Source organism: Protopterus annectens, chromosome 12.part0 (assembly GCF_019279795.1).
Source record: "Protopterus annectens isolate FY-2018-M chromosome 12.part0, PAN1.0, whole genome shotgun sequence".
NCBI lineage: Eukaryota > Metazoa > Chordata > Ceratodontiformes > Protopteridae > Protopterus > Protopterus annectens.
The window spans coordinates 1,115,300,406-1,115,326,092 of NC_056746.1; the positions used below are offsets into that span (position 1 = coordinate 1,115,300,406).

General features: G+C 43.8%; 1 protein-coding gene across 1 annotated transcript in view; it reads left to right on the forward strand.

Annotated features, from left to right (window-relative positions):
* The window catches only part of DNTTIP1 (deoxynucleotidyltransferase terminal interacting protein 1), a 1,330,332-nt gene that overhangs the window by 593,943 nt on the left and 710,702 nt on the right, over window positions 1-25,687 (forward strand). The window contains exon 8 of the mRNA XM_044088998.1: window positions 2,523-2,568. Within this exon, the coding sequence (XP_043944933.1) occupies window positions 2,523-2,568 (46 nt within the window). The remainder of the gene's footprint in view (window positions 1-2,522; window positions 2,569-25,687) is intronic.

Below are 25,687 nucleotides of genomic sequence, written 5' to 3' on the forward strand. Positions count from 1 at the left end.
AAAAAGCTCAAAACTGAGCCCTGTTCCAGCAGTCTTCAATCGGACAAGTTCTAACTGCACACTCCCGCTACTAGGGTGCAGGGGAACCTTCTCTAAAAAAGATGGCCTGGATCAGTGCTCAAGTTATACAAGCAAAGTTAGATTCAGCAGGCCTGAATCTGGTCCTATGCTACAGCAACAAGGTGCACCAATTTCAGAAAGAAACAGTTTGAATAAGCAGGCACAATAAGCCTGTGACCAGAAATTCCCAGCTCAGAAGGGCAGAATACAGCCTCTCCTCCCACAACAGTGCAGACCACAAACCTTGTTAATGTAAAACAACAGGTATGAAGCCCAAGTGCTTAAACCAAGACTTAGAATAACAGTTACAGTTTAATCAGTCTACTACCAAGCAGCAATAAGTGCAGTAGAATAAATAAAATTGAGTACTTATAAGAAGAGGCAAAAGCAAAAAAAAAAAGTAGGAGGAAACACAAACACACTAAAAGCAGATTCATTTTTCCCCCCTTCATTTAGGCCTAATGTAGTTTACTATGAGCCAAGGATCTATCTCCCTGTCTTTTTTCCAGAAAGTAAAAGTGAGGGAGAAAGGATTACTCCACATCTTTGATGTCATATTATTATCTTTTGTTATACCCACCAGAGAAAGGCATTTCCTGGCAGGGTCAAAGCTCATTCTGTCAGGGTTTTTGCTTCATCTGTGGCTTTTTGAAAAGAGTTAGATTCTAGAAGTATTCTAAAGGAAGCAACTTTGTCCTCTGCGCATGCTTTTACAAAGCACTGTAAACTAGATTTCTTCTCCATGTCTAGGACAGTCCTTGCTACCCCATTCTCCAGGGGCTGCTGAACCCTCATCCTTCCTATTGAGTCTAAACTGCAGTAATCTACACATTTAGCTAAGGCTACTACAGTGATCATAATGATGATGGTCATAATACAGTTGTATAAGTAAATGAAGATTTTCAAATGAACACTGCTGCAGTAACTGCTCCCTCCCTCTGTCATCCTTATGTATATATGTTTTGTTACCAGGGTGAGGATCTACATTTTTACTTCCTTATCATTGACCTTTTCAGGTCTTAGCCTCCCTCTCTTAGTTGGCATGAAAGCTCTGATGGGCTTTGCATTTAAACCACTATTTTTCCTAGTGCTCATCTTGAGCTGAACAAAGGTTTGGGTGCGCGGAAGGTGCCCTTGAAACTGGATACAACCCATATAGTTATGGCTACTGCAGCATTGATCATTTGAACATCATCTGTTATGGTAAGTTTACTTAATAGGTAGGAAAGTACAGTTGTCTGTTTTGGTGGTTTGTGACTTTTTGTTAACTGTAGGACATTAGAGATGTTGGAGTATATGCAAGCAATCATTTGTGACAAGATAAACACTTCTTGATGATATCTTCCTTTTGGAAATTCATTCTCCAGCAAGTAAAAAGGTTTAAGCAAAAAGTTCCATAACCAAAATCTAGTTTGCTAATGATATGAGATCATAAATGCTTGCTGATGGCAAAAGAGAACAGGTAAGAAGAAAATCAAATGGTCAAAAAAAATCTAAATGACTGCTAGAAAAAAAACATGGTTTTGTATAGCTGTCTTGCTAAGAACATTCTGTTTTAGTCATGTTAATATGTGACTGCCGAGATTTGCACTGCTGTTGATAGCAGTATGCACAAGTGTGAAGTGACTGTAGAAAAACTAGCTAAGGAACTTCATTCATTCATTTATTCATTCACTCTCCTTTTATGTATTTTATCAGGTTTATCCAGCTAGGGGCATAGGGGATATGGAACGTATCTCAGCACTGATTTGGGAAAGGTGGCCAAAGTAATTTTGGACAGGGTACAAATCTGTCATTGGATCACGCACAAATACATAACCTTGCACATGGCATGCACACCTCCACACAATTTGGAAGATTATTAGTTTTAAGTATGGCATATCTTTTGAATGTGAGACTAAACAAGAACATCTGCTGAAAACAGACACAGGGAGGATATGCAGACTCCACAGAGAAGGGTTTCCCAATTGAGAGCTGAACTTAAGAACCAGGAGCTCTGATGCAGGTTCAGAGGTGTTTACTAGTCTAATGACCACAAGGACCTGTTTAAGCCTAGCCATGCATCCCAGATCTCTGACAATTTCTGATATCCTTGATAAGTGTAAGCATGGGCCTGGGGGATAAACCATTTACAGGTTACCTGTGTCCATTAGAGACATAGGTGCCAAACCAGGGATGACTTTCCGGTTTCCCATCCAGTTGTCCAAGTTGTGCTTGAATTGGGTTAGGGAGGAACTTTGCTTCACATGGATGATGAGCCTGTTCCATAGACGACGTAGTCTCTGGGCTACATACCTGTCTGTCTAGCAGGTGGTGGTAACCACTGTGCCACTCATCTGAGGAACATATTTTTTTCTATTTACTCTTGATGCACCTTTGTGAGATTTTGCATTGATCTGATATGTAAGATGTACCGTGACTTGATAATGTATTTTGTTAACAGTGTGCTCTTTCCCTTTTAGTTCCAAACCCAGGTCTACAGAGCCTGTGAAGCGAGAAGGGCCAAAAGTAAGTATTTTTAATTCTGTTTTGAAATAAAAAAATACTGATAGAATTGTTCAGCAAGGCCTTGGATTTTTGAATTTAGAACAGTTAACACAGTCAATAAATTATCACAGATTTCTAGTAAAATATCTATAAGCCATGGTCGACAAACCTCACTGCTTTGCCAGAGATTGTTTGCACCTGGCACTCCTAGGCTTTCGGCTTCCGGCAAAGGCTCTTGCCTCCCCCATAGTGCCTTTTTAAGCAAGGTCTCAAAAACAAAAATACCCCAAGTACCCATGCAGTGGAAAGGGACCTGGGATCACAGGTTGACTGCGATCTCAACTTCGACCACCACATGTCTACCGTTGTAAGGAAAGCTTTCCACATAGTTCACTTTTTCTTAGTAAAGGCATCGCCTCAAGAGCAAAAGAAGTTATAATCCCCCTGTATATGTTCTGCACTTATCCGGCCCATAATTGAGTATAATGCCCCATTTGGTATGTACCATACTAAGCAGCTGCAGCAGTTAGAGACACTGCAAAAGTTTCTAAAAAAGAAGGTCAAGGGCCTCCAGCATGTGCCCTACACAGACTGACTAAAGTCCCTGTCACTATACTCCATATCATATTGACTTCTTAGAGGAGACTTATGCCTTGCCTACAGAATAACCTAGGACCCAAACCTGATGAACTTGCTGCATATCTGTAAATCAAATGAGCCTAGGTCTACCAATTCCAGGGAATTAAATATGGCCTGTGACTTAAATTTCCCATTTATCTCCCAATGACTGCCACATCTTTGGAACAGGCTACCAATTAATGTGAAACAGAGCACCTCTATGACACTGTTCAAGAGGAACCTGGATGAGTGGATGGGGCACCGTAAATTCTTATCGGGGATAGCGCCCACAGCCCTCCGGGACATGGGCAGTCATCATTAAATGCAATCTTGGGTATTGACTAGTATTGACTAGTACTTCTACAGTATCACATTGGGTTGAAATGGCTAGGTTTAAAATGACCTCTGGGTCGATAGCCTAGTAATCTCCTGTGATGCTATAAAACTAATGTAAGCATCACAAGTAATACAGCATTAGACTTCCATGCCTGTGCAGTACATAAAAGTACTATATATTAATAAAAGCATACTGTTATTTTATATGCTTATGTTTATTTTATATTAAATGTGATGAGGACCTTAAATCTTCTTTAAGTACTACTTGTTTGGGGAAGAACTTGGGTTGTGGTTTTGAGCCCTATTTATAGATGAATGATTAACAAGCCTAAAATGTATAATGTGAATCTCATAGCTCTCATCCTGTTACTTCAGGAATAAGGAACAACAGAGCCATAGCTGGCTCATTTGGTGCCCAGAACTGCTGCACAATTTGGCACCTCTCAATGCTAGGTCCTTTCTCTGATATGGCACTCCTCTCTTCTCTCATAAGGAGGAGCTTGAGGTCCTAAATTCTTATGCCATCATACATTGCATGAAAGGAGAGGGGAGGGGAAAGGTCTGATGTTCATCGTGTTTCACTGTTGCAGTCATGACTGTAGGGTTTCCCCTTGCCGGCAGGCTATTCAGCCATGCTCCCTGACATCAGAGTGCCAGGAGTACAAAACTGACAGCCGACGCCATATTCTCCAGTCTTTCTTGCCGTGCCGTGATAGCAGTTCGCATTTGCCGGTTGGCTGACTCCTGACAATTTTTGCTAAAAGTACTTCAGTTCGAAGATTTTCTTCTCCTACTCAAAGCTAAGTACCCCGTTGGGGAAACTTTTTTCTTGCTCCAGTCCGATGTCAGAAAAAGTTAATAATTGTATTTCATGTGGGAAGCAAATACCTCATAAGGATTTTCATTCTTACTGTATTCCTTGCTTAGGCCCTGACCACGACGTAGCTAGTCGTTGGTTTTGTGCTAGATTCAATCAACGTACGATTAAACGAAGGTACGATTTTGCATTTCATTACTTCGGTAGGCGCTTTAATTACAAAATGTTGTCGGATTCTGTTCCGGCTACCGGAGTTCACAAATGACGCAAGGATAAAGACAGGCCTCCGAGGTCCAAATCGGATGATATTGTACAAGCAGAGTCAGCTCCAGGTTCGGCCGTCGTCAGTGAGGTGCTTTTGCAGCCCCTGTCATCGGCCATTTAGGAACCGATGGCCGAAACGGACTCCCACGAGGAGCCAACTAGGCCTTTGAATATTTCTGTTGCAGGACCTTCGGACAATGCTCCTTCGGATGGGTCCGGAGCTGCTGTGCAGGTACTGGCTTTCGAAGGGGTTTTCAGGCCTACTCAGCTTCTAATAAAGGCAAAGCCAAAGGCAAAGACTCCCTCCAAATCAAAGACTACAGCTCAGGCCTCTTCTGATCTGGCACCCAAGTCTCAGAAACAGTTACTTAAGATGGCGGAGGACTTACTTACTATGATTAGGGGTTCACATCCCCCTCCAGATAAAAGGCCAAGGCAGGAAGTGTATTATGACTCCTCTGATCAGGCTTCTGTTTTTTCAGTTTCTTCTTCTGACCAGGAATATTCTTTCCCTCCTTATGAGGATTCTGATGCTGAGGAATCCTTTCCTTCAGCTTCTCCCCCTGAGGATTTTTCTTTTGGGGAAACTTTACATGAAATGAGGGAACATTTTCACTGGGAAGGACAGGAGTACTCAGAATCTAAGAAAAGACTTAGGGATTTTCTTCTTCTTCCCCAACATAGACCCCTGGCTATCCCTCCTATTTTGGATATTGTGGATGATGCCTTTTCGGAGGCTAACTTAACTCCGGACTCTTTTCCTTCTGCTACTGCTAAGCCAGACAGATATTATAGGGTTCGTGATTCCCACCAGTTTTTGTACAAGAATCCTACTGCTGATCCTGAAACCATTTCTCAGGGTCCTAAGGGGGTTAAGGCCGCTACTGCTAAAAACACCATTTCCACTGAGAAGGATTCCAGATCTTTAGAAAGACGGGGCAAAAAAGTGTACACTTCTGCTACTGTATCTATTAGGGCTTTAGACTGTCAATTTCATATGCTGAATTACCAGCAATTTCTTTTGTCTGTTTTGAAGCAAAAGCTAACTTCCATTTCTGCCTGTGCAGATGATAAGGAATTACATGACTTAATGCATGCCACTGAACAAGTTGGGAAGCATGGTTTATACTGTGGATTTGATGCCTTGGAGGCTTCTTGTAGGGCTGCTGCCTCTGGTACAGTCATTAGACGGCATGCTTGGTTAAAGGAACAAAACTTGCCAGATCAAGTAAAAGCTAAGTTATTGGATGCTCCTGTCGAGCATAATGTTTTGTTTGGACCTAAGGCTGAAGAGGTGATAAAGAAGATGGAGGACAAGGCAAAATCCATGCAAACGGTTAAGGATTTCTTACAAGTACAGCCACCCAGATTTAGTAGGAATTGGCCTACAAAAAATTGGTCCTTTCCCAATTCAGACAGGCCTCAGAGGGGTAGATACAGATGGTCCCGAGGAAGGCCACAAACGCAAGCCTCTTATAGACCAAGACAGTGGACTACTTCCACCCCTAGGGGAGGAGAGGACAGGTCGCAAGCTCATAGAAAACAGGCTCAATGACTCCCTCTGTTGGGATGCAGGAACTTCTTGCCTGGAAGCCCCTCTCTGAGGAAAACTTTCTCTTTTTCACCTAAATTGGACTCATATAACCCAAGACAAGTGGGTTCTGGATGTGGTTTCAAGAGGTTACAAATTCCATTTTCAAACAGTACCAAAACCAAGCGGATGGCCACATCTTCCAAAACATCAATGGTTAGAGGCCTTAAACCAGGTGGAGGCTCTCTTGGCTATGAAAGCCATATAACTGGTTCCACTTTCAGAGATGGGACAAGGTTTTTACTCAAGACTCTTTCTAGTCCCCAGAAAGCAAAACTCATGGAGACCCATTCTGGACCTGTCAGTCTTGAACAGTTTTCTTGAGATACCAAAATTCAAGATGCTTACTCTACAGCAGCTACTTCCAATGCTGACCAAAAATGCATGGATGGTAACTTTGGATTTAAAGGAAGCATATTTACACATTCCCGTCAGGCAGGAATGCAGAAAATACCTCAGGTTCAGGGCCGGATCGAGGCACTATCAATTCTCTCTGCTGCCCTTTGGATTGTCTACTGCGCCCAGGGTCTTCACCAAATGCCTGGCTCCAGTAGTAGCTTATTGCAGACTCAAGGGAATTAAAATTTACCCTTATCTGGATGATTGTCTAATTCAGGCAGACAGCAAGGATGTCTTACTCCACTATCTAGAATTTGTTCAGAACCTTCTCAAGTTCCTGGGATTCTCTGTAAACTTAAAAAAGTCAAATTTGACACCCTCACAACAGATAACTTTTCTGGGTGCTCTTCTAAACACCACAACTCAGATGGCATTTCTGACATCCGAAAAACAATTACAGCTGGCTTCAACTTTCAAAACCTTGGCAACTTTAACTCAGCTTTCTGCAAGGAAATTCCTGCAGGCTTTGGGTTACATGGCCTCCTGCATCCTTCTCGTACCATATGCGAGACTACATATGAGGAAAATTCAGTGGTACCTAAAAAGTGTATGGTCTCAGCATTGCCACAGTTTAGACATACAGATCACCGTCCTGCCTTGTCTCCAAAAGGAATTCCTTTGGTGGTCCAAGGCATGTACTCTAAACATAGGAAAACCCTTCAGTCTGCTTCCAGCCACTCAGATACTAACCACGGATGCTTCAGATTATGCATGGGGAGCCCATTTTCAGGGCAACTGTCTGCAGGGCCTTTGGACACAGGATCAGAAGCTCCTGCATATCAATTTAAAGGAAATGTTAGCCGTACAGAACGCTCTATTGGCCTTCAGGAATCTTCTACAACCAGGACAGCTACTAATACGGACAGACCCACAGTTATGTGGTACATAAACAAGCAAGGGGGATCTCATTCCTATCCCCTTTGCAGACTAGCCATGAATCTATGGAACACAGCTCTAGCTTGCAAACTGGACCTTCAAGCTCAATTTCTACCAGGGAAGCAAAACTTCCTGGCAGACAAGTCTGAGCAGAAACCTGTCGGATCCACACGAATGGATGCTGTACACCAAAATATTCAGGATGATTACAGCAGTCTGGGGATGTCCTCACATAGACCTCTTTGCATCCCATCTCAATCATCAACTACAGATTTTTTGCACCAGGACTTTCCACAAACTAGCTTGGAAAGTGGATGCACTATCATTCAGTTGGAGAAACCTCTCGGGATATGCCTTCCCGCCTCTACCTCTTCTTCCACGGGTGTTATTAAAGATCAAACAGGAAAAGCCCAAGATGATAATTTTGCTGGCCCCAAATTGGCCTTGACAATTTTGGTGCCCAACTCTGAAAAACCTTTGTCTGGAGCCCCCTTGGGTATTACCACAGACTCCGAACCTTCTGTCCCAGCACCAGGGTTAGGTTCTGCACTCCCATGTCAAAACTCTCAGCCTGGTGGCCTGGTTAATCCAGGGTCCTTGATTCATTCTCTCCTACCCAAGCAGGTTATGGATGTCATTTTAGAAGCCAGACGTCCTAGCACTAGAAAATCTTATGCAGGGAAATGGAAAAGATTTTGCACCTTGATGCAGGTTCAGGATTCAGATCCTCTTACTCCTAACATTCCTCTGATTTTACTTTACCTGACAAACCTCTTACATAAGGGTCTCTCTTTCTCTTCCATAAAGATCCATGCTTCTGCTATTTCTGCTCATTATAATACAGACCCTCCTATCTTTTTCCATCAGCTCATGAGGCAGTTTCTCAGAGGAGCTAAGAACTTAAGGTCCCCTAGATCTCCTCCCATTCCTGCTTGGGATCTCAACTATGTTTAGGAAAAACTCACTTTACCTCCTTTTGAGCCTGCTGTCACTTCTGACATCAAGTTTTTATGCTGGAAGGCAGCCATTCTGTTAGCTCTGACCTCTGCCAGGAGAGTTTCAGAGTTGCAAGCTCTCATGGCTGTGGAACCTTATATTATTTTTCATCATCAAGACAGGGTGTCTTTAAGGACTAATCCTTCTTCCATGCCTAAGGTGGTTTCCAAAGTGGCTTTAAATCAAACTATTCACTTGCCAACTTTTTTCCCTAGTCCTCAAAATAAGGGGAAAATGATCTTGCATTCCTTGGATGTACACAGACAACTACGTTTTTACCTGGACAGAACCAAGGACATCAGGAAATCAGAGCAATTGTTTGTTTCTTATGCTTCAAGTTCCCAAGGTAAAGCTATTTCAAAACAGACCATTTCTAAACGGATTGCTCATGGAATCAGATTTTGTTATTCACATCATGGAAAGCAAATCCCAGGGAGTATAAGGACTTATTCTACCAGAGCTGCTACCACTTCAGCTGCCTTCCTCAGAGGAGTTCCTACCAAAGACATTTTGGAAGCTGCAACTTGGAATTCAGTGCATACTTTTTCCAAGCACTATAATCTACCTCTTTACTCTAAGTCTAGGGCAGGCTTTGCTTCTGCTGTCTTGCAGGGCCTTTTAGCCGCCCCCTTTTCTTTATGACCACCTCCCTTTTATTCTGCTTTGGCATTCAACCCTACAGTCATGACTGCAACAGTGAAACATGATGAACATAGTACAGTTGTGTACACTTACCATAAATGTAGATGTTCGAGTGTCTTCACTGTTGCAGTCTGGGTTTCCCTCCCTCCTGTCCCCTCTTATTTTTTCTTTTGTGTGGTTCCCTTCTTCACCCTTCTTTTGAGGTGTATTTGCAAAGGGTATGGGATCTTACTCATTTTGGAGCACCTGACATCTGGGGCAAGAAAAACTGGAGAATACGGCGTCGGCTGTCAGCTTTGTACTCCTGGCGCTCTGACGTCAGGGAGCATGGCTGAACAGCCGACGCCGGACCCAGACTTTGGGATTCTGGCCGACCGAGGACTGCCTGCCGGCAAGGGAGAACCCTACAGTCATGACTGCAACAGTGAAGACACTCTAACATCTACATTTATGGTAAGTGTACACAACTGTACTGTCTTTGATCCAGCACTCCTTCATTCCTAGGTGGGGCACACCAGGTCCTAACATTGTCATTCTATACGGCATGCTCTCACGTTTACGTGAAGAACATAAAATTAAAATGGATGTGCCGATCACAGCCCCTGACACCTTTTGCCCAAGGTGGCTGCTCTTTCACCCCACCATTTCTATGCTTCTGAGAGGCAGTATACATAAATCAGGAGCACTTTTTAAATATCAATACTGTTTAGTTAGAGCATGATAAAATAACAGATTTGTAAGAATAAAATACCAGTCAGCACTCTTTTTTTAGTCACTACTGTTTTGCGACAAAATCAGAAATTCTAGGAGACTCCGAGCAAACATCTGACCCAAAATCAGGATTGTTTCTGAAAATCAGTACAACTGAGAGGTATGAGCATAACAAGCACTTAATGTAATACTGTTTTCGAAAGTGATTTAATTTCTTTGCTGAATGTACTTCTGCTTATTGCCACTGCCACATGAGAGCAGATTTATAAAAGATGGGCATAATAGCCAAGTGTTACTCCATAAGTATTGCAGTTTTCTGTTTGTAGATTAGCAGGATAGGAAGGAATAACAGCATGAATTTGTAAATTAGTACTAATTTGATCTGTTGGCAGTGGTTAACTGTGCTGTAATCCTTTCGGAAATGGATGACTCGCAGTTGGAGGGTTTTGTTATGTCCGTAGGTGGGGTGCTATATTTAAGAATTGTGTTATTGCCACATGCTTTACTATTCAACATATTTTTGATATCCAAGATGGTGCCTGTACCATCCTGAAGTTGTGAATCATATTCGATGTTCTTCATCTCACATTGCTGCAGTCCTTACATATGGGTAGTCCGCTGTCCTCGGTCGGCCCGAATACCAAAGTATTAGGCTGACGTCGGTCAAGGCACTTAAAAATGACATCAGGACGTCAGGGTACAAAAGCGCATGACCGACGTCATTTCCTCAGTCTTTTTTGCCGCATGGTCCGATGCAGAAGCAGCGTTGCAAGTGCCGTTCGGCGTTCTGAAATTTTTCGAATTCGGAGTTTCAGACCGAATCCAATAGGTTCATAGGTTCATACTAGGCTATCTGCCCGAGGGCATTTACAAGCCTAGCCCATAGTTTTGTGGCTTACGCCACCCCTTTAGTATGGGGAACTATACCCATTATTTTGCTGTGCCTCTGTCGAGCAGTGACACTGAGGTAATCCCTGGGGTATATCTGCGATCTCCCATCCATTGGTCAAGATTTCTCTTGAACAAGGCCAGCGAGGTGCTCTGCCTCACATATACCGGGATTTTATTCCACAGCATAGGGAGTCTTTGGGTGATGAATCTATCCCTCCAGCACGTCCTATTAATAGCCGTGTCGAGGTTTAAGTCTCCTGCCCTTGTGGCTCTGACGGATCTAGATTTTTTGAGGTGAAGCATATTCATCAAATCTGGGTTTGACATGGCCTTGTATGTTAGGCAAAGGTCACCTCTGAGCAAGCGGTAAGCGACTGAATAGAGCTGGAGTTCTTTCAGTCGGGCAGCATAGGACAGATGTTTGAGACCCTTTATCCTTTTGGTGAGGAACTTTTGTGGCCTCTCCAGCTGCTGCAAGTGTCGGGTCAGATACATTCTGAATGGGGCATTGTACTTAATCATTGGTCTGATGAGTGATGAGTATATGGAGACTATGACCTCCCTTGATCTAGATGAGAATCCCTTCATGATAAGGTGGGCAATGTAGAAGGTCTTCCTAACTACTTTAGCTACATGGGTGTCGAATGACAGACTACTATCAACCTGGGTCCCCAGGTCCCTGATAACTTCTTCTGTGCTCAGTGGATTGCCACCTATTTGGTAGCTAGGGGTAACCTTGTTTTTCCCGAAGGGTATGACTATGCATTTTTTGGCATTTAACTTTAGGCCATGGCTCTGGCACCAGTTATCCATTTCTGTGAGACCCTTCTGAAGGATATCTGTGTCAGATGTGTTTTCTACTATGGCCCAGTTTGCAGTCATCTGCAAACTTTGTCAGCCATAACCCTCCTGTGTTTGCTTGTACTTCGGAAAAGTAGATGCCAAACAAGAGTGGGCCCAGGACTGAGCCCTGTGGTACACCACTTGTGACAGGCTTTGAGTCTGACATGGCGCCAGCAACTCTGACCCTGTGGGTTCTGTCACTCAGCCAGTTTGCAACCCATCTTGTGATGTATGGGTTAACATTTAAGCTGATGAGTTTTTCAATGATACCCGAGTGGGTATTGTATCGAAGGCCTTCGCCAGATCGAGGTAGGCTGTATGGACTGCCTTTCCTCATCAATGGCTTTGGTGACTGTTTGAAAAAGTCAACCAAGTTTAGAAGGCATAATCTGCCTTTGACAAAGCCAAACTGGGATGGATCCAAAGTCTGCAAATTCCCTATGTCTTTATTTATGAGGTCCATTATGATCCTCTCCATGGCTTTGCAGATAAGGCTTGTCAAGCTAATGGGCGGTAATTTCCAGGGTCGGTGGAGGCACCGCCTTTGTGAAGTGGGACCACAGTTGCAGTGCGCCACTCCTGGAGTGCGTATCCAGAGGTAAGACTATGATTAAACAGCTGTCCTAGCTGTGGGTTTAATTCCTCGTTGAGTTCGTGGAGCACACAGCCGGGGACACCATCAGGTCCCATGGATGCTGTGTTTTATGCTGGAGAGAGAGCTGTTCTCACTTGGGCGTTGGAGATGTTTGGGGGGCTGCAATCGCTTGGTATAGATATCTCTCCTTTTGGGGGGGGGAGAAGTTTGCACTGAACCTGTCAGCCAGTATGTTGGCAATGTCTGTAGGATCAGTAATCTTCACATCATTTTGAACTAGTTCTGAGCATATCTGGGAGTTTCCTCCCAGGTTTCTAACATAGCTAAAGAAGGCCTTATGATTGTCTTTTGAGTCTTTAGCTATTTTTCTCTCAAAATTTGCTTTGGATGATTTTATGAGAGCTCTTAGTTTTTTACTTATAGTGATCAAGGGTGTCTTACCTTTAAGGATTTTGCTCTATCTTGTAGTAGCTTCCTCCTTTTGTTGTAGAGTTTGTTTATGGCTGGGGTCCACCAGACTGGACGCTTGCCTTTGGTACAAAGAGTCTTTGTTTTGCTTGGGATTGCCTTATCCATGCAGTCCTGCAGGTGCTGGTAGAAGGCATTTGTAAGTGATTCAGCGGCTTGAGTACTGTTTTCCGCCTCGGGGCCTAAAAGGAGACCAGACTAGTCTTTATTAGTGTGAAGTCGGCTTTCGAGAAGTTCTTTACTGTGGTTTTTTTTATTTCAGGTGGGGGTGGGTTGAGGACCTCCAGCAAGATTAGTTTGTGATCTGATCTCACCAGTGAGGGGTATACTTCCGGTGTTGAACATTGTGCTCCCATGTTCGTGATGATGAGATCAAGTATGTTTTCTCCTCTTGTGGGGATGGTGACTAGTTGTTCCATGGCATTTGAGTTTATGAATTCCAGGAACTTTTGGGCTAGGGTGTTTGGGCTTGAGTAGTGTTACCAGTCTATATTAGGGTAATTGAAGTCACCTAGTATGATGGTGTTTGGTGATACATTTATCCTCTAGCGTTTTCAGGAAGGCCATGTGAGGTTCCTGAGTTTGTGAGGGTGGCCTGTAACATGCTACAATTTGCAGAGCAGTCTTGCCTATGGTTAATTGCACCTGGATGGTCTCCGATGCATCGTTGCCACCAGTCTTGAGGTGTGGGTGTCCTTGATGAATATGGATACCCTCCTTTCTTGGTATTGTCCGGATTTTGGGGCCGAACGCATGATAAGAGGTAAAACCTGATAGTGCTGGGGTGCTCTCAGGAGCCTTGAACCAGGTTTCTGTCACTGCACAGACATCGATGTTCTCCATACTGAGAAGGGCCTCGAGTGCGTGCATTTTGAGATTTAGACTTCTGGCATTGAGCAGCATTACCCTTAGTTTTTCCTTTTGTGTTCTAGGGTGGTAGGTTTAGAATTTGAGCCTTGCCTAAAAAGGCACTATGGGGTGGCAAGAGCCTTTGCCAATATCCGAATCCCAGGGTGACAGGTGCAAGCCGCCCTCAGAAGCAGCGTGGCTTGTCCAGCATGTCATCCCAGGCAGACAGACATTGATCCCCTTTGAATGACACCAGAGTTTAAGCCAATTGTTAAAGCTGATCATCTTATCTCTATATTGTGGCATCATTCTTGGTGAAGGTAGGATACTGCTCAAGGTCAGGGTCATACCTGCCTGGGCTACATAATCAGAGAGCTCCTCAATGTCTCTTTTCATGTAGTCCAGAGGGTATGCCTCAGGTCGTCGCGACACCAGCGTGAGGAAGTGCTCAGGTGGTTTACACCAGCGTGGACAATGACTGAGTCATTGTACCTGCTGCTGAGAGTGAGAGATGGACTTCGTTATGCTGTGGCGGATTTCTAGCCGACAGGCAGCTTACTGTGACCTGTGTGTGGTGACCTTCCTCCTGGACTGGTCTTGCCAGTCCTATGTTGAAGAGCTCAGCCTCAGTCAGTTGTTGGTATAGTTGCATCTCTGCATGTATTAGGAGGAGAGGGTTGTCTGGTACATGAGGCAATTGTAACATTGCCTAGATCCTCACATGCTAAGAAGGACTAGACAAAAACTTAAAAAAGAGATTCCGGGTGACGTGGACCGAGAAATTCCTGCGAACGGTGAGAGAGCTGGTCTCTTTTGAGTTTTTTATGCTGTTAAAAAACAGCAAGCAAAGCAAAACACAAGGTAAAGAAAACAAACTACAGTATTCAAAATATAGAAGGCAATACAGAAATACAAAAATAACAGCAAACTAACCTTTAAATCCAAGTTGTTTAAGTACCCGTTGGGGATTTATTTTTTTTTTCTTGCCTCAGTGTTTTACGGATGTCAGAAAAAGTGAATAACTGCCCCCCTCCCCCCTGATAAGAGGCCTAGGGTGTGGAAGTTTTTGGGAAGTTTTGTTGATGTTTCGAGTCTTGACTGAGTCTTGACAGGAACTCTCTCCTTATTCTATTTGCAGATGATTAGATGATTCTGCTTTCCTCTCCAGAGATTTTTCTTTTTTCAGACGCGCATCTCTATGAGGGAACATTTGATTCTAGGAAGAAAAGGAGAGAGTTTTTGCTGTTACCCCAGCATAGGCCCTTGGCTATACCCCTGTTCTGGATGTTGTGGAAGATGTGTTGCAGAGAGGCCACTTAATCCTGATTCTCTGCCTCCTGCTCCTGCTAAACGGATAGGTATTACAGGGTGCCTGAGGCTCATAAATATCTTTATAAGAGTCCTAAGGCGGACCCAGAAACTATTAGTCAGGGACCTATCTGTTGTAAAAATCCGGTTCTCTAGATAAAGAAGCCAGAGCTTTGGATAGATGGGGTGTCTATAGGTCATCTTCTACCTTAGCTATGAGGGCTTTGAATTGCCAGTTTCATATGTTGAAATATCAAAACTTTCTTCTTTCTCAATTGAAGTCTAAGGTGGATGCTCTGGCGGAAGGCATTGAGTGTAAAGAATTGCAAGATTTGGTGCATGTCTCTGAACAGGTGATGCTGCAGGGGGTGGCTGCCACTGGCTCAGTCCTTCGCAGCTCGTCTAGGGTGGCTGCCTGGCTCAGTCCTCGCCATGAGCATGCCTGGTTGAAGGATCAGAATTTATCTGACCATGTTAAGACAGCAGTCTGATGTGTTGTTTGGTTCACCTGTGGAGTCAGTCTTGAAGAAAATGGAAGACAAGGCTAAGTCTATGCAGACTGTTAAAGATTTTTGCAAGTTCAAATTGGCCTGCTAAGGTGTGGACGTATCCTTCTTATGATTCTCAGTCTAGGGGTAGATCTAGGCGTGGTAGGGGCAGAGCTCAGAGTTCTTTCAGGCCTAGAACAGGGAGTTCCCCTGCACAATCTTCGGGTGAGGGCAGGGGCCAGTCCTTTCGTAAACAGGCCCAATGACCCACTTTTTCAGCTGCCAGATCCTTCTTGCCTGGCAGCACCTTTGGGAGGAAGGTTAGCACTCTTCAAGGAAAATTGGATGTTGGTTACCCAAGACAAATGGGTATTGGATATCATTCACCAGGGTTACAAGTTTTATTTCCATACCTTGCCTCCTTTCAAAGGCATGCCGGACGTTCCTCCTCAGCAAAGACTAGAGGCTCGCAAACAAATTTCTCTACTACTTCAAATAGGGGCCATACAACCAGTCCCTCTGCCTGAAGTGGGCCTAGGATTTTATTCTCGCCTGTTTCTAGTACCAAAGAAAGGAAACACGTGGAGACCAATTTTGGATTTATCCATCCTCAACACATATCTGGACATTCCCAAGTTCAAAATGTTAACGTTACAACAGCTTTTACCTCTGCTGGGCAAAGATCACTGGATGGTGACTCTGGATCTCAAGGAGGCTTACCTTCATGTTCCTATCAGGCCCATTTGCTGGAAGTATCTGCGTTTTCGGGCTGGGACTTCACATTATCAGTTCTCTGCATTGCCCTTTGGCTTATCTACTGCCAGAGTGTTCACGAAGGTTCTGGCTCCAGTGGTAGCTTTTTTCAGGCTAAGAGGAATACAGATCTATCCTTATTTGGACGATTGCCTGATACTGGCCCAAGAAAAGGACGAACTTCTTCATCATTTACAGTATGTGATGGCAGTGTTAAGATGCCTGGGGTATTCTGTGAACGAAATAAAGTCCAGTCTAGTACCCTCTCAGGACATGTGCTTTCTGGGTGTGAGACTGAATACAGCATCCCAGATGGCCTTTTTGACCCCGGACAAACAAAAGAATCTTTCTCTTTACTTCCATCAGTTGTCTCATCAGTCCAGGCTGACTGCAAGGACAGTCCTTCAAGCCTTGGGGTTCATGGCATCTTGTATTCTGGTACTTCCCAATGCCAAACTGCATATGAGGAAGCTACAATGGTATCTCAAGAATGTATGGACACAGCACTGCCAAGATTTGGACACTGTCATTCAAATAATACCTTGCATTCAAAAGGAATTTTTGTGGTGGGCTCAGGAATGTCACCTAAACAAGGGACTCTCTGTGACCCGGCCAGAGGCGAAGTCAGATTTTAACGACAGATGCCTCAGACAAAGCTTGGGAGCTCATCTAAATGGAAAATGGATACAAGACACGTGGCCTGCCAGACTTCAACATCTACATATCAACTTGAAGGAGATGTTAGCAGTCCAATTTGCATTGATAGCTTTCAAGGATTTACTTCTTCCAGGGCAGGTGTTGATTCAAACAGACAACACAACTGTCATGTGGTACATCAACAAGCAAGGGGAACATTCTTATCCTCTATGCAGACAAGCAATGATTTTGTGGGAGACTGCTCTCAGTTTACAGCTAAATCTTCAGGCAAGGTTTCTGCCAGGAGCACAGAACTCCTTAGCAGATGTGTTGAGCAGACAAATTATGGATCCCCACGAGTGGAAATTGGATCCTCATGTATTTCAGAGATTGACAGTGTTATGGGGAACTCCAGACATAGATCTGTTCGCTCCTCCACTAAATTACCAGCTGCCAAAGTTTTGCACAAAAAGGTTTCATCCATTGGCTTGGAAAGTGGATGCTCTCTCATTCAATTGGAGCAATCTTCACGTGTATGCCTTTCCACCTCTGCCTCTCCTCCCAAAGGTACTGCTGAAGGTCAGACAGGACAAGCCAAACATGATTTTAATAGCTCCAGATTGGCCTCGACAGCACTGGTACCCATTACTGAGAAGTCTGGTACAGGAGCCTCCATGGCCTTTGCCTTCGATTCCTCACCTGCTGTCTCAGGAGAACAGTCATTTACTCAATGTCAAACTTCATTCTCTACATCTGACAGCCTGGCATATTCTGTTTTAAACCCTGGAGGGTCTCAGCTTCCACAGCAAGTTTTGAATGTTATTTTGGAGGCCAGAAGGCCTAGTACAAGGAAAGTTTACGCAGATAAATGGAGGAGATTTTTAATTTGGAGTACAGCAAAGGACTTTGATGTTTCTACACCTAATTTAAGTGTTGCGCTTCAATACCTTACTGAGTTATTGGACAAAGGTTTGTCCTTCTCCTCTATAAAGGTTCATGCTGCAGCAATTTCTGCTCACTATGACTGTGACCCACCATTATTTTCTCAGCCTTTGTTTAAACAATTCCTTAGAGGGGCAAAAAATATAAGACCCCCACGTAGAGCTCCTACTCCTGCTTGGGATCTCAATTTTGTGTTGGAGAAACTCACTCTACAACCTTCTGAGCCTGCAGCATCGGCAGAGTTGAAATATTTATCTTGGAAGACTGCTTTTTTGTTGGCCATTACCTCTGCGAGAAGGGTTTCTGAATTACAGGCCCTTATGGCAGTTGAGCCTTTCTTAATTTTCCACAAGGATAGGGTGTCTTTGCGTACTAACCCTTCTTTTATGCCTAAAGTGGTTTCTAGTGTGGCTTTAAACCAAACTATTAATTTGCCTACTTTTTATGCAAACCCCCAAAATAAAGGGGAAAGGATTTTGCACACTTTGGATATACACAGACAGTTGCGATATTATTTGAGCAGAACTAAAGGGTTCAGGCAGTCTCAGCAGTTGTTTGTTTCTTTTGCTTTGGGTTCTCAGGGCAAACCTGTTTCAAAACAAACTATTTCTAAGTGGATTGGTTTTGTATTGCTTTCTGTTATTCCCATCATGGTAAGGAGATTCCAGCTGGGATTAGGCCTCATTCCACTAGGGCTACTGCCACTTCTACAGCTTTTTAAGGGGTGGCTACTAAAGATATTTTGGAAGCAGCTACTTGGAGTTCAGTGCATACTTTTTCTAAGCATTACCACCTTCCACTTTACTCTAAATCTAGGGCTGGATTTGCAACTGCAATTTTACAAGGCATGTTGGCAGCTCCTACTGCTTTATAGTTTTACCATCCTCCCTTACCTCTGCTTTGGGATTCTACCCATATGTAAGGACTGCAGCAATGTGAGATGAAGAACATAGTACAGTTTTGTACCTACCATAAATGTAGATGTTCGAAGATCCACATTGCTGCAGTCCAATACCTCCCTCCTTCCCCTCTGTTTTGAAGGTGGTGGTGTGGTTTGTGTTGTACATATTGTAAATATGGTTAGTGCACGGGTGGTTGGTTAGGTTTTGCTGGTTTTTGGCTTTGGCCTTTCTTGTTAGGGCCTTCTGACATCTGGGGCAAGAAAAGACTGAGGAAATGACGTCGGTCATGCGCTTTTGTACCCTGACGTCCTGATGTCAGTTTTAAGCGCCTTGACCGACGTCAGCCTAATACTTTGGTATTCGGGCCGACCGAGGACAGCGGACTACCCATATGTAAGGACTGCAGCAATGTGGATCTTCGAACATCTACATTTATGGTAGGTACAAAACTGTACTTTTCATTTTTTTCTTGTTAATATTAAAAAGAAATACATTTGGGAAATGGTTTTAAATAATTTTGTTCTACCAATACTGACTTCCAGGGTCTACTATGTATAGCTAAGCTTGCTTAAAACAAACTATTGTATATTATATCTCTTTGATTGTATATATTGTATAAACTTTTGTATGAGATATCTCTGATTGTATATATACCACTGTACATAATTTTTTTGTTGTAATTGTGTTCTTGTGGAGCTTTTCTCCCTGGCCTCCGCTGTAAATGGACCTTGTTCCAGTCGGACTTTACCAGTAAACAAATGTAAAATAAAATAAATAAATAAATTTCACTAGTTCATTGTTTGAACTTGGAAAATAGGAAGAAAAAGTGGCCCACTGGCAGCAAAGCAAGGCATTTCCTTTTGCATCAGACAAGTGAGCTTTGGAGATGAGCCCAGGGTTGTTAGTAAAGCTTGCTGGGTGTGTGCAGTGAAGCAGTTTATAGCGTACTGCCTCATTACGGGAGAGGGTTATAGTACTTAAGCAGTCTGTATAACTTCTGATGAAGACCAGGAGCCTTACAACACACAACCCTGTTAAAAACAACATGGTAGAGTATGTGAAGAGTATATTCAGGACCTCACAAGGTAGCAGTGCACCTCATTCCACATCACATCGTGGTTAACAAGGTTATCCATTTGACTGCACAGATGATGGTCTGCAGTTCACTTCCTAATCCATTTCTCCCAGAAGTCTTACTCCCCTTTCTCTTCACACATAAAGAGTAAGGAATATGAAGGCCCACAGTTTAAGTAACACCTTCAGGGATTTATTCAGATGTTCTTCGTGATTAACTGTTGCAGTCATTACATTTGGGTTATCTGCCTGCAGGTAGCCCTCAGCAGGCCTGAATATCAAAGTCTTGGGTCCTGCATCGGATGCTGTCTCTTCTTCCATGACGTCAGGTAGTCAGGGGTATAAAGCATGCAGCCGACACCATTACATCAGTCTTTCTTACCGTGTGGTGCCTGAAGCGGAAGCAGTTCGCAAGTGCCGGTTGGCTGACTCCTGAAATTTTCTTTTTCGAGTTTCAGACTCGAAGTCTTGATAAAAGCTAAGTACCCCATTGGGGATCCTTTTTCTTACTATAAACCAATGTCAGTAAAAGTTAACAATTGTATTACCTGTGGAAAGCAAATACCTCATAAAGATTTTCATTCGTACTGCATTCCTTGCTTAGGCCCAGACCACGACGTCCCTCGCTTTCGGTTTTGTGCCTTATTCAATCCTCAAAATATTCATCGGCTGTTCATTTTTGCATCAAACTATTTCGGTACTCTGTTTAATTATCCAGAAATGACTTTGGTAAGCCATCCGACTACTGACATTCCGAAAAAATGTAAAGATAAAGACAGACCGCATAAGTCCAAAGCTGCTGACAACGCTTCCGCTAAGTTAGTCACCAGTTCGCCGGTACTCAGGTGCTTTCACAGCCCCTGATACCCACTACTTCAGATTCGCAGGCCTCCACTGAGACCCATTCAGAGTCCGGTATGCCGCGAAATGCTTCTTCGACTATGGAACCTGCGGATGTCTCTAATTTGGATTGGTCCGGAGCCGCTATACAGGCACCGGCTTCTGAGGGTGTATTCAGGCCTACTGACTTGCATTTCAAACCGACGCCATCTTCTTCTTCAAGGTCTAAAACTCGACCCACCCTTAGAAAACTGATGTCCAAACTGCATGGTCAGGCCCATATGCCTAAAAAACAAATGATAAGAATGGCTGAAGACCTTATTACTTTAATTAGGGGAAGCCAGCCTTCTCCCTCTAAGGGACCTAGAACTGATTTTCCTTCTGATTCTTCTGATTAGGATTCTGAAATTTCTGTTTTTTCTGATTACCAGGATTTGCCCTTATCTACCTATGAGGATACTAATGCCGAGGACTCCATACCCTTTGCTTCCCCTCCAGAAGATTTTTCTTTTGGTGAAACTTTGCACACTCTTAGGGAGCATTTCCACTGGGAAAGCCAGGATTACTCAGACTCCAAAAAGAGGCTTAGGGAATTCTTACTCCTACCTCAACACACAGGCCTTTAGCTATCCCTCCTGTACTGGACATTGTAGATGATGCCTTCTTGGAATCTAGCCTGGCCCCAGACACTTTACCTCCAGCTCCCAGGAAACCTGACCGGTATTACAGAGTACCTGACTCTCACAAGTTCCTCTATAAGAATCCTACTGCGGACCCAGAGATCATTTCACAGGGACCTAAAGGCATTAAGGCTACTACTGCCAAAAACCCTACCCCCTCTGTTAGAGATTGGCCCTGGACAGATGGGGTAAGAAGGTATACACTTCTGCTACTCTGGTCATTAGGGCCTTAAACTGCCAGTTTCATATGTTAAAGTTTCAGCAGCATATTATTGGACTACTTAAACAGAAAATTATGTTGATTCTTGACTGTGCTGAAAATAAAGAATTACAGGATTTAATGCATTCTGCTGAACAAGTTGGCAAATATTGCAATGTGGTTTTGACTCTTTAGAAGCGTCTTGCAGGGCTGCTGTCACTGGATTTTTTCTTAGAAGGCATGTTGGCTTAAGGAGCAAAATTTGCCAGATTATGTTAAAGCTAAATTACTGGATGTTCCCTTAAACCAAGACTGCCTGTTTGGCAACAAAGCAGAAGTAGTAATTAAAAGGATGGAGGAAAAAGCTAAATTTATGCAAACTGTTAGAGTTCCTGCAAGTACAGCCTCCCAGATTTAGTAGGCATTGGCCTTCTAAGAATTGGTCCTTTCCTGTCTCTTCCAGGCCTTCTCAGTCCAAACCCAGGAACAGCAGACCACCTAGGCTACAGTCTCAAGGTACTCACAGGCCTAAGCAGTGGGGGGCTCCCACTTCCAAAGCGGAAAGTAGTAAGACACCCCCCTATGGTAAACTGTCACAATGACTTAACCTTAAACCTTCCAAGCCCTGCTCAACTACTTGCTCCCTTAGGGGGAATGATCGCCCTGCATGCAAAAAACTGGGAGCTCATTACCCAAGACAAATGGGTTTTAAATATAGTTTCCCAAGGATACAGATTCTACTTCCACACCTTACCAACCCCAAACGGTTGGCCAGATCTACCCTCAAATCAGTGGGCAGAGGCTCAACAGCAGGTTCTTTCTCTTCTAAGCATCAGGGCTACTCAGCCTGTCCCAGCAGAGGAAAGGGGGCAAGGTTTTTACTCAATTTCCTGGTTGCCAGAAAAGACAACTCCTGGCGCCCTATCCTGGACCTCTCTTTTCTAAACACCTTTTTGGTAATCCCAAAATTCAGAATGCTAACTCTGCATCAGCTGCTTCCCATGCTAGGCAAAAATGCCTGGTTGGCAACATTGGACTTAAAGGAAGCTTACCTGCACATTCTAATAAGGGAATCTTGCAGAAAATACCTATGCTTCAGAGCAGGCTAACATGCAGTTCTCTGCACTGCTCTTTGGCTTATTTACTGCGCCCAGGGTATTCACAAAGTGCCTAGCTCCAGTCATTGCATTCTGCAAGCAAAGAAATATTCAGATGTGCTCATACCTGGACGATTGTCTAATTCAGCAGAAAGCCAGGACATGCTACTAAATCATCTGGCATTTGTAAAGAAACTGCTAACTTCACTGGGGTGCACCATAAACGAAAAGAAGTATCATCTAGTACCCTGCCAAGAAATTGTATTCCTGGGAGCAAGCTTGAACACAACTTCCCAGATGGCTTACCTCACGCCAGAGAAAAAAGTTTATTTGGCAGTCTTCTTCAAACTACTGGCCACAAAGACCCAGCTATCTGCAAGGAAAATACTGCAAGCCCTGGGGTTCATGGCCAATTGCATCCTACTAATTCCATATGCAAGACTGCATATGAGGAAACTACAATGGTATCTAAAAAGCCTATGATGTCAACATTCTCAGGACCTGGAATCAGTAATTCCTATCATTCCTTGTATAAAGACAGAGTTCCTTTGGTGGGCAGTGGCCTGCTACCACAACAAGGGATTGCCATTCACTCTACCCCCTGCCGCCCAAACCCTAACAACAGACACATCAGACTATGCATGGGGGGCTCAGTTGGCAGGGCAGTGCATTCAGGGCAAATGGAACCCAAGTCAAATGCACCTGCATATCAATCAAAAAGAAATGTTAGCTGTACAGAATGCTCTGACAGCCTTCAAGGACCACATTCTTTCAGGGCAATTAATGGTAAAGATGGACATCACTGTTATGTGGTACATAAACAAGCAGGAGGGGGGTACCCATTCATACCCCCTCTGCAGACTAGCCATGGCTCTGTGCAGCACAGCCTTGAGCTATCAAGTGCATCTACAGACTCAGTTCCTGCCAGGAAAACTAAATACACTGGCAGACGAACTAAGCAGAAATCCCATGGACCCACATGAGTAGAAACTGGAACCAAAGACTTTCAGCATGTTGATAAACAAATAGCGGAGCCCAGATATAGACCTGTTTGCCTCCCCCCAGAACTACCAGTTGGAGAAATTTTGCACAAGGACTCTGCACAAACAAGCTTGGAAAGTGGATGCTCTGTCCTTGAGTTGTAAAAATCTATCAGTTTATGCCTTTCCTCCTCTCCAAAGTACTACTAAAGATCAAACAGGACAAACCAAGGATAATACTGATTGTACCAGACTGGCCACGCCAACACTGGCACCCCCTCTTGCGCAGTTTGTCACTGCTGGCTCAATGGCACCTGCCTCAGACCCCTACCCTGCTGTCACAGCTGGAGAGTCAGATGCTGCACCCTCAGCTTCAAACCCTGAACCTGACAGCCTGGCTAATTACCTAATCTCTCCATTACCATCCCTTAGTAAACAAGTGTTGGATGTCATTTTGGAGGCAAGGAGGCCTAGTACTAGAAAATCTTATGCTGAAAAATGGAAAAGATTCTGTACCTGGAACCAAACTCAAGGGATGGGCACAGCAGCCCCCAATTTACGTCAGATTCTTCAATACTTAACTGAGATGCTTCACAAGGGCCTTTCTTTTTCCGCCATCAAAATTCATGCCTCAGCCATTTCAGCTCATTACAACACAGAACCACCCCTCCTCTTTCATCCACTGCTCAAGCAGTTCTTCAAAGGGGCCAAAAACTTAAGACCACCCAGGAGAGCCCCAACTCCAGCTTGGGACCTTAACTTTGTATTGGAAAAACTCGCTCTTCCTCCTTTTGAGCCAGCTGCAAGTGCAGAGTTAAAATTCCTTTCTTGGAAAACAGCCTTCCTTTTAGCAGTCACTTCACGAAGAAGGGTATCTGAATTTTACAGGTCCTTATGGCAGTGGAGCCTTTCATCATCTGTCATGCGGACAGGGTGTCCCTCAGGACCAGTCCCTCCTTCATGCCCAATGTGGTATCCAGTTTGGCTCCATTTATTTACCAGCCTTATTTTCTAATCCACAGAACAAAGGGGAGTGGATACTGCACTGCTTGCACAGACAACTTAGATTTTACTTGGACAGGACTAAACCTGCTGGTGGCATTTGCTGCAGGGGCAGAGTGGAAGGCTATTTCAAAGCAAACCATTTCTAAATGGATAGGCCATTGCATTCATTTCTGCTATAAGCACCATGGAAAACATATCCCACAGGGGATTAGACCCCATTCAACCAGGGCTGCATCTACCTCTACAGCCTTTCTCAGAGGTGTCCCTACCAGGGACATCCTAGAAGCTGCTACCTGGAGGTTCTGTACATACTTTCACCAAACATTACCATTTACCATTTTTTTTCTAAATCCAGAGCTGGCTTTGCCACTGCAGTCTTGCAGGGCCTTATACCTGGTCCTAATGCCATCTAAATTCCTCCTCCCATCCTTAGCTTTGGGAATCTACCCAAATGTGATGACTGCAACAGTGAAGCATGAAGAACATAGTACAGTTGTGTACACTTGCCATAAATGCAGATGTTCAAGTGTATTCACTGTTGCAGTCCTGGTTACCCTCCCTCCAGCCCCCTGACTTCTCTTGGCTGTACCTTTCTTCTTGTTTAGTGTATTTAAGCTTTCTGGTGTATTTGCTTTTTGTTGGAGGTGTAACCTTATATATAATTGCTTCCCATTATGGGGGCACCTGACATCTGTGGAAAGAAAAACTGATGTAATGGTGTTGGCTGCATGCTTTATACCCCTGACTACCTGACATCATGGAAGAAGAAACAGCATCCGACGCAGGACCCAAGACTTTGATATTCAGGCTAGCTGAGGGCTCCCTGCAGGCAAATAACCCAAATGTAATGACTGCAACAGTGAATGCACTCTAACATCTACATTTATGGTAAGTGTACACAACTGTACTTTTTTCTCACCTTGTACTCTAAGGTGTAATACTGTGCCCGCCCCCCGGAGTCATCCATGCTGTACTGCACACCAGTGATAGCTCTTCTCCCAGTAAACTTTCACTGAATACAGATGCAATTAGCCTGTGGTTGTATACTGGCCCACAACTCCATACCATTGTGAAACTTCCAGTTTGAAGTTTTATAACACTGCTCCATTCTGTTAAATTGCTAACCTCCCAAATATTTTAGAAATAGTGTGCCAATGTGACAACACCATATACCACAGTAAGCTTCGCAGTCCCACAAATGTCTACATTCAAACTGATTTTTTTTTTTTTGTATCCATGTTACACTGTGACAAGCCCCTGTATTACATGAAAGTAGCCAGTTCACTTGTAAGTACAGTTCAGTTGCAGAGTGTTTTCTTCTTCTTTGACTAATGGGGGTC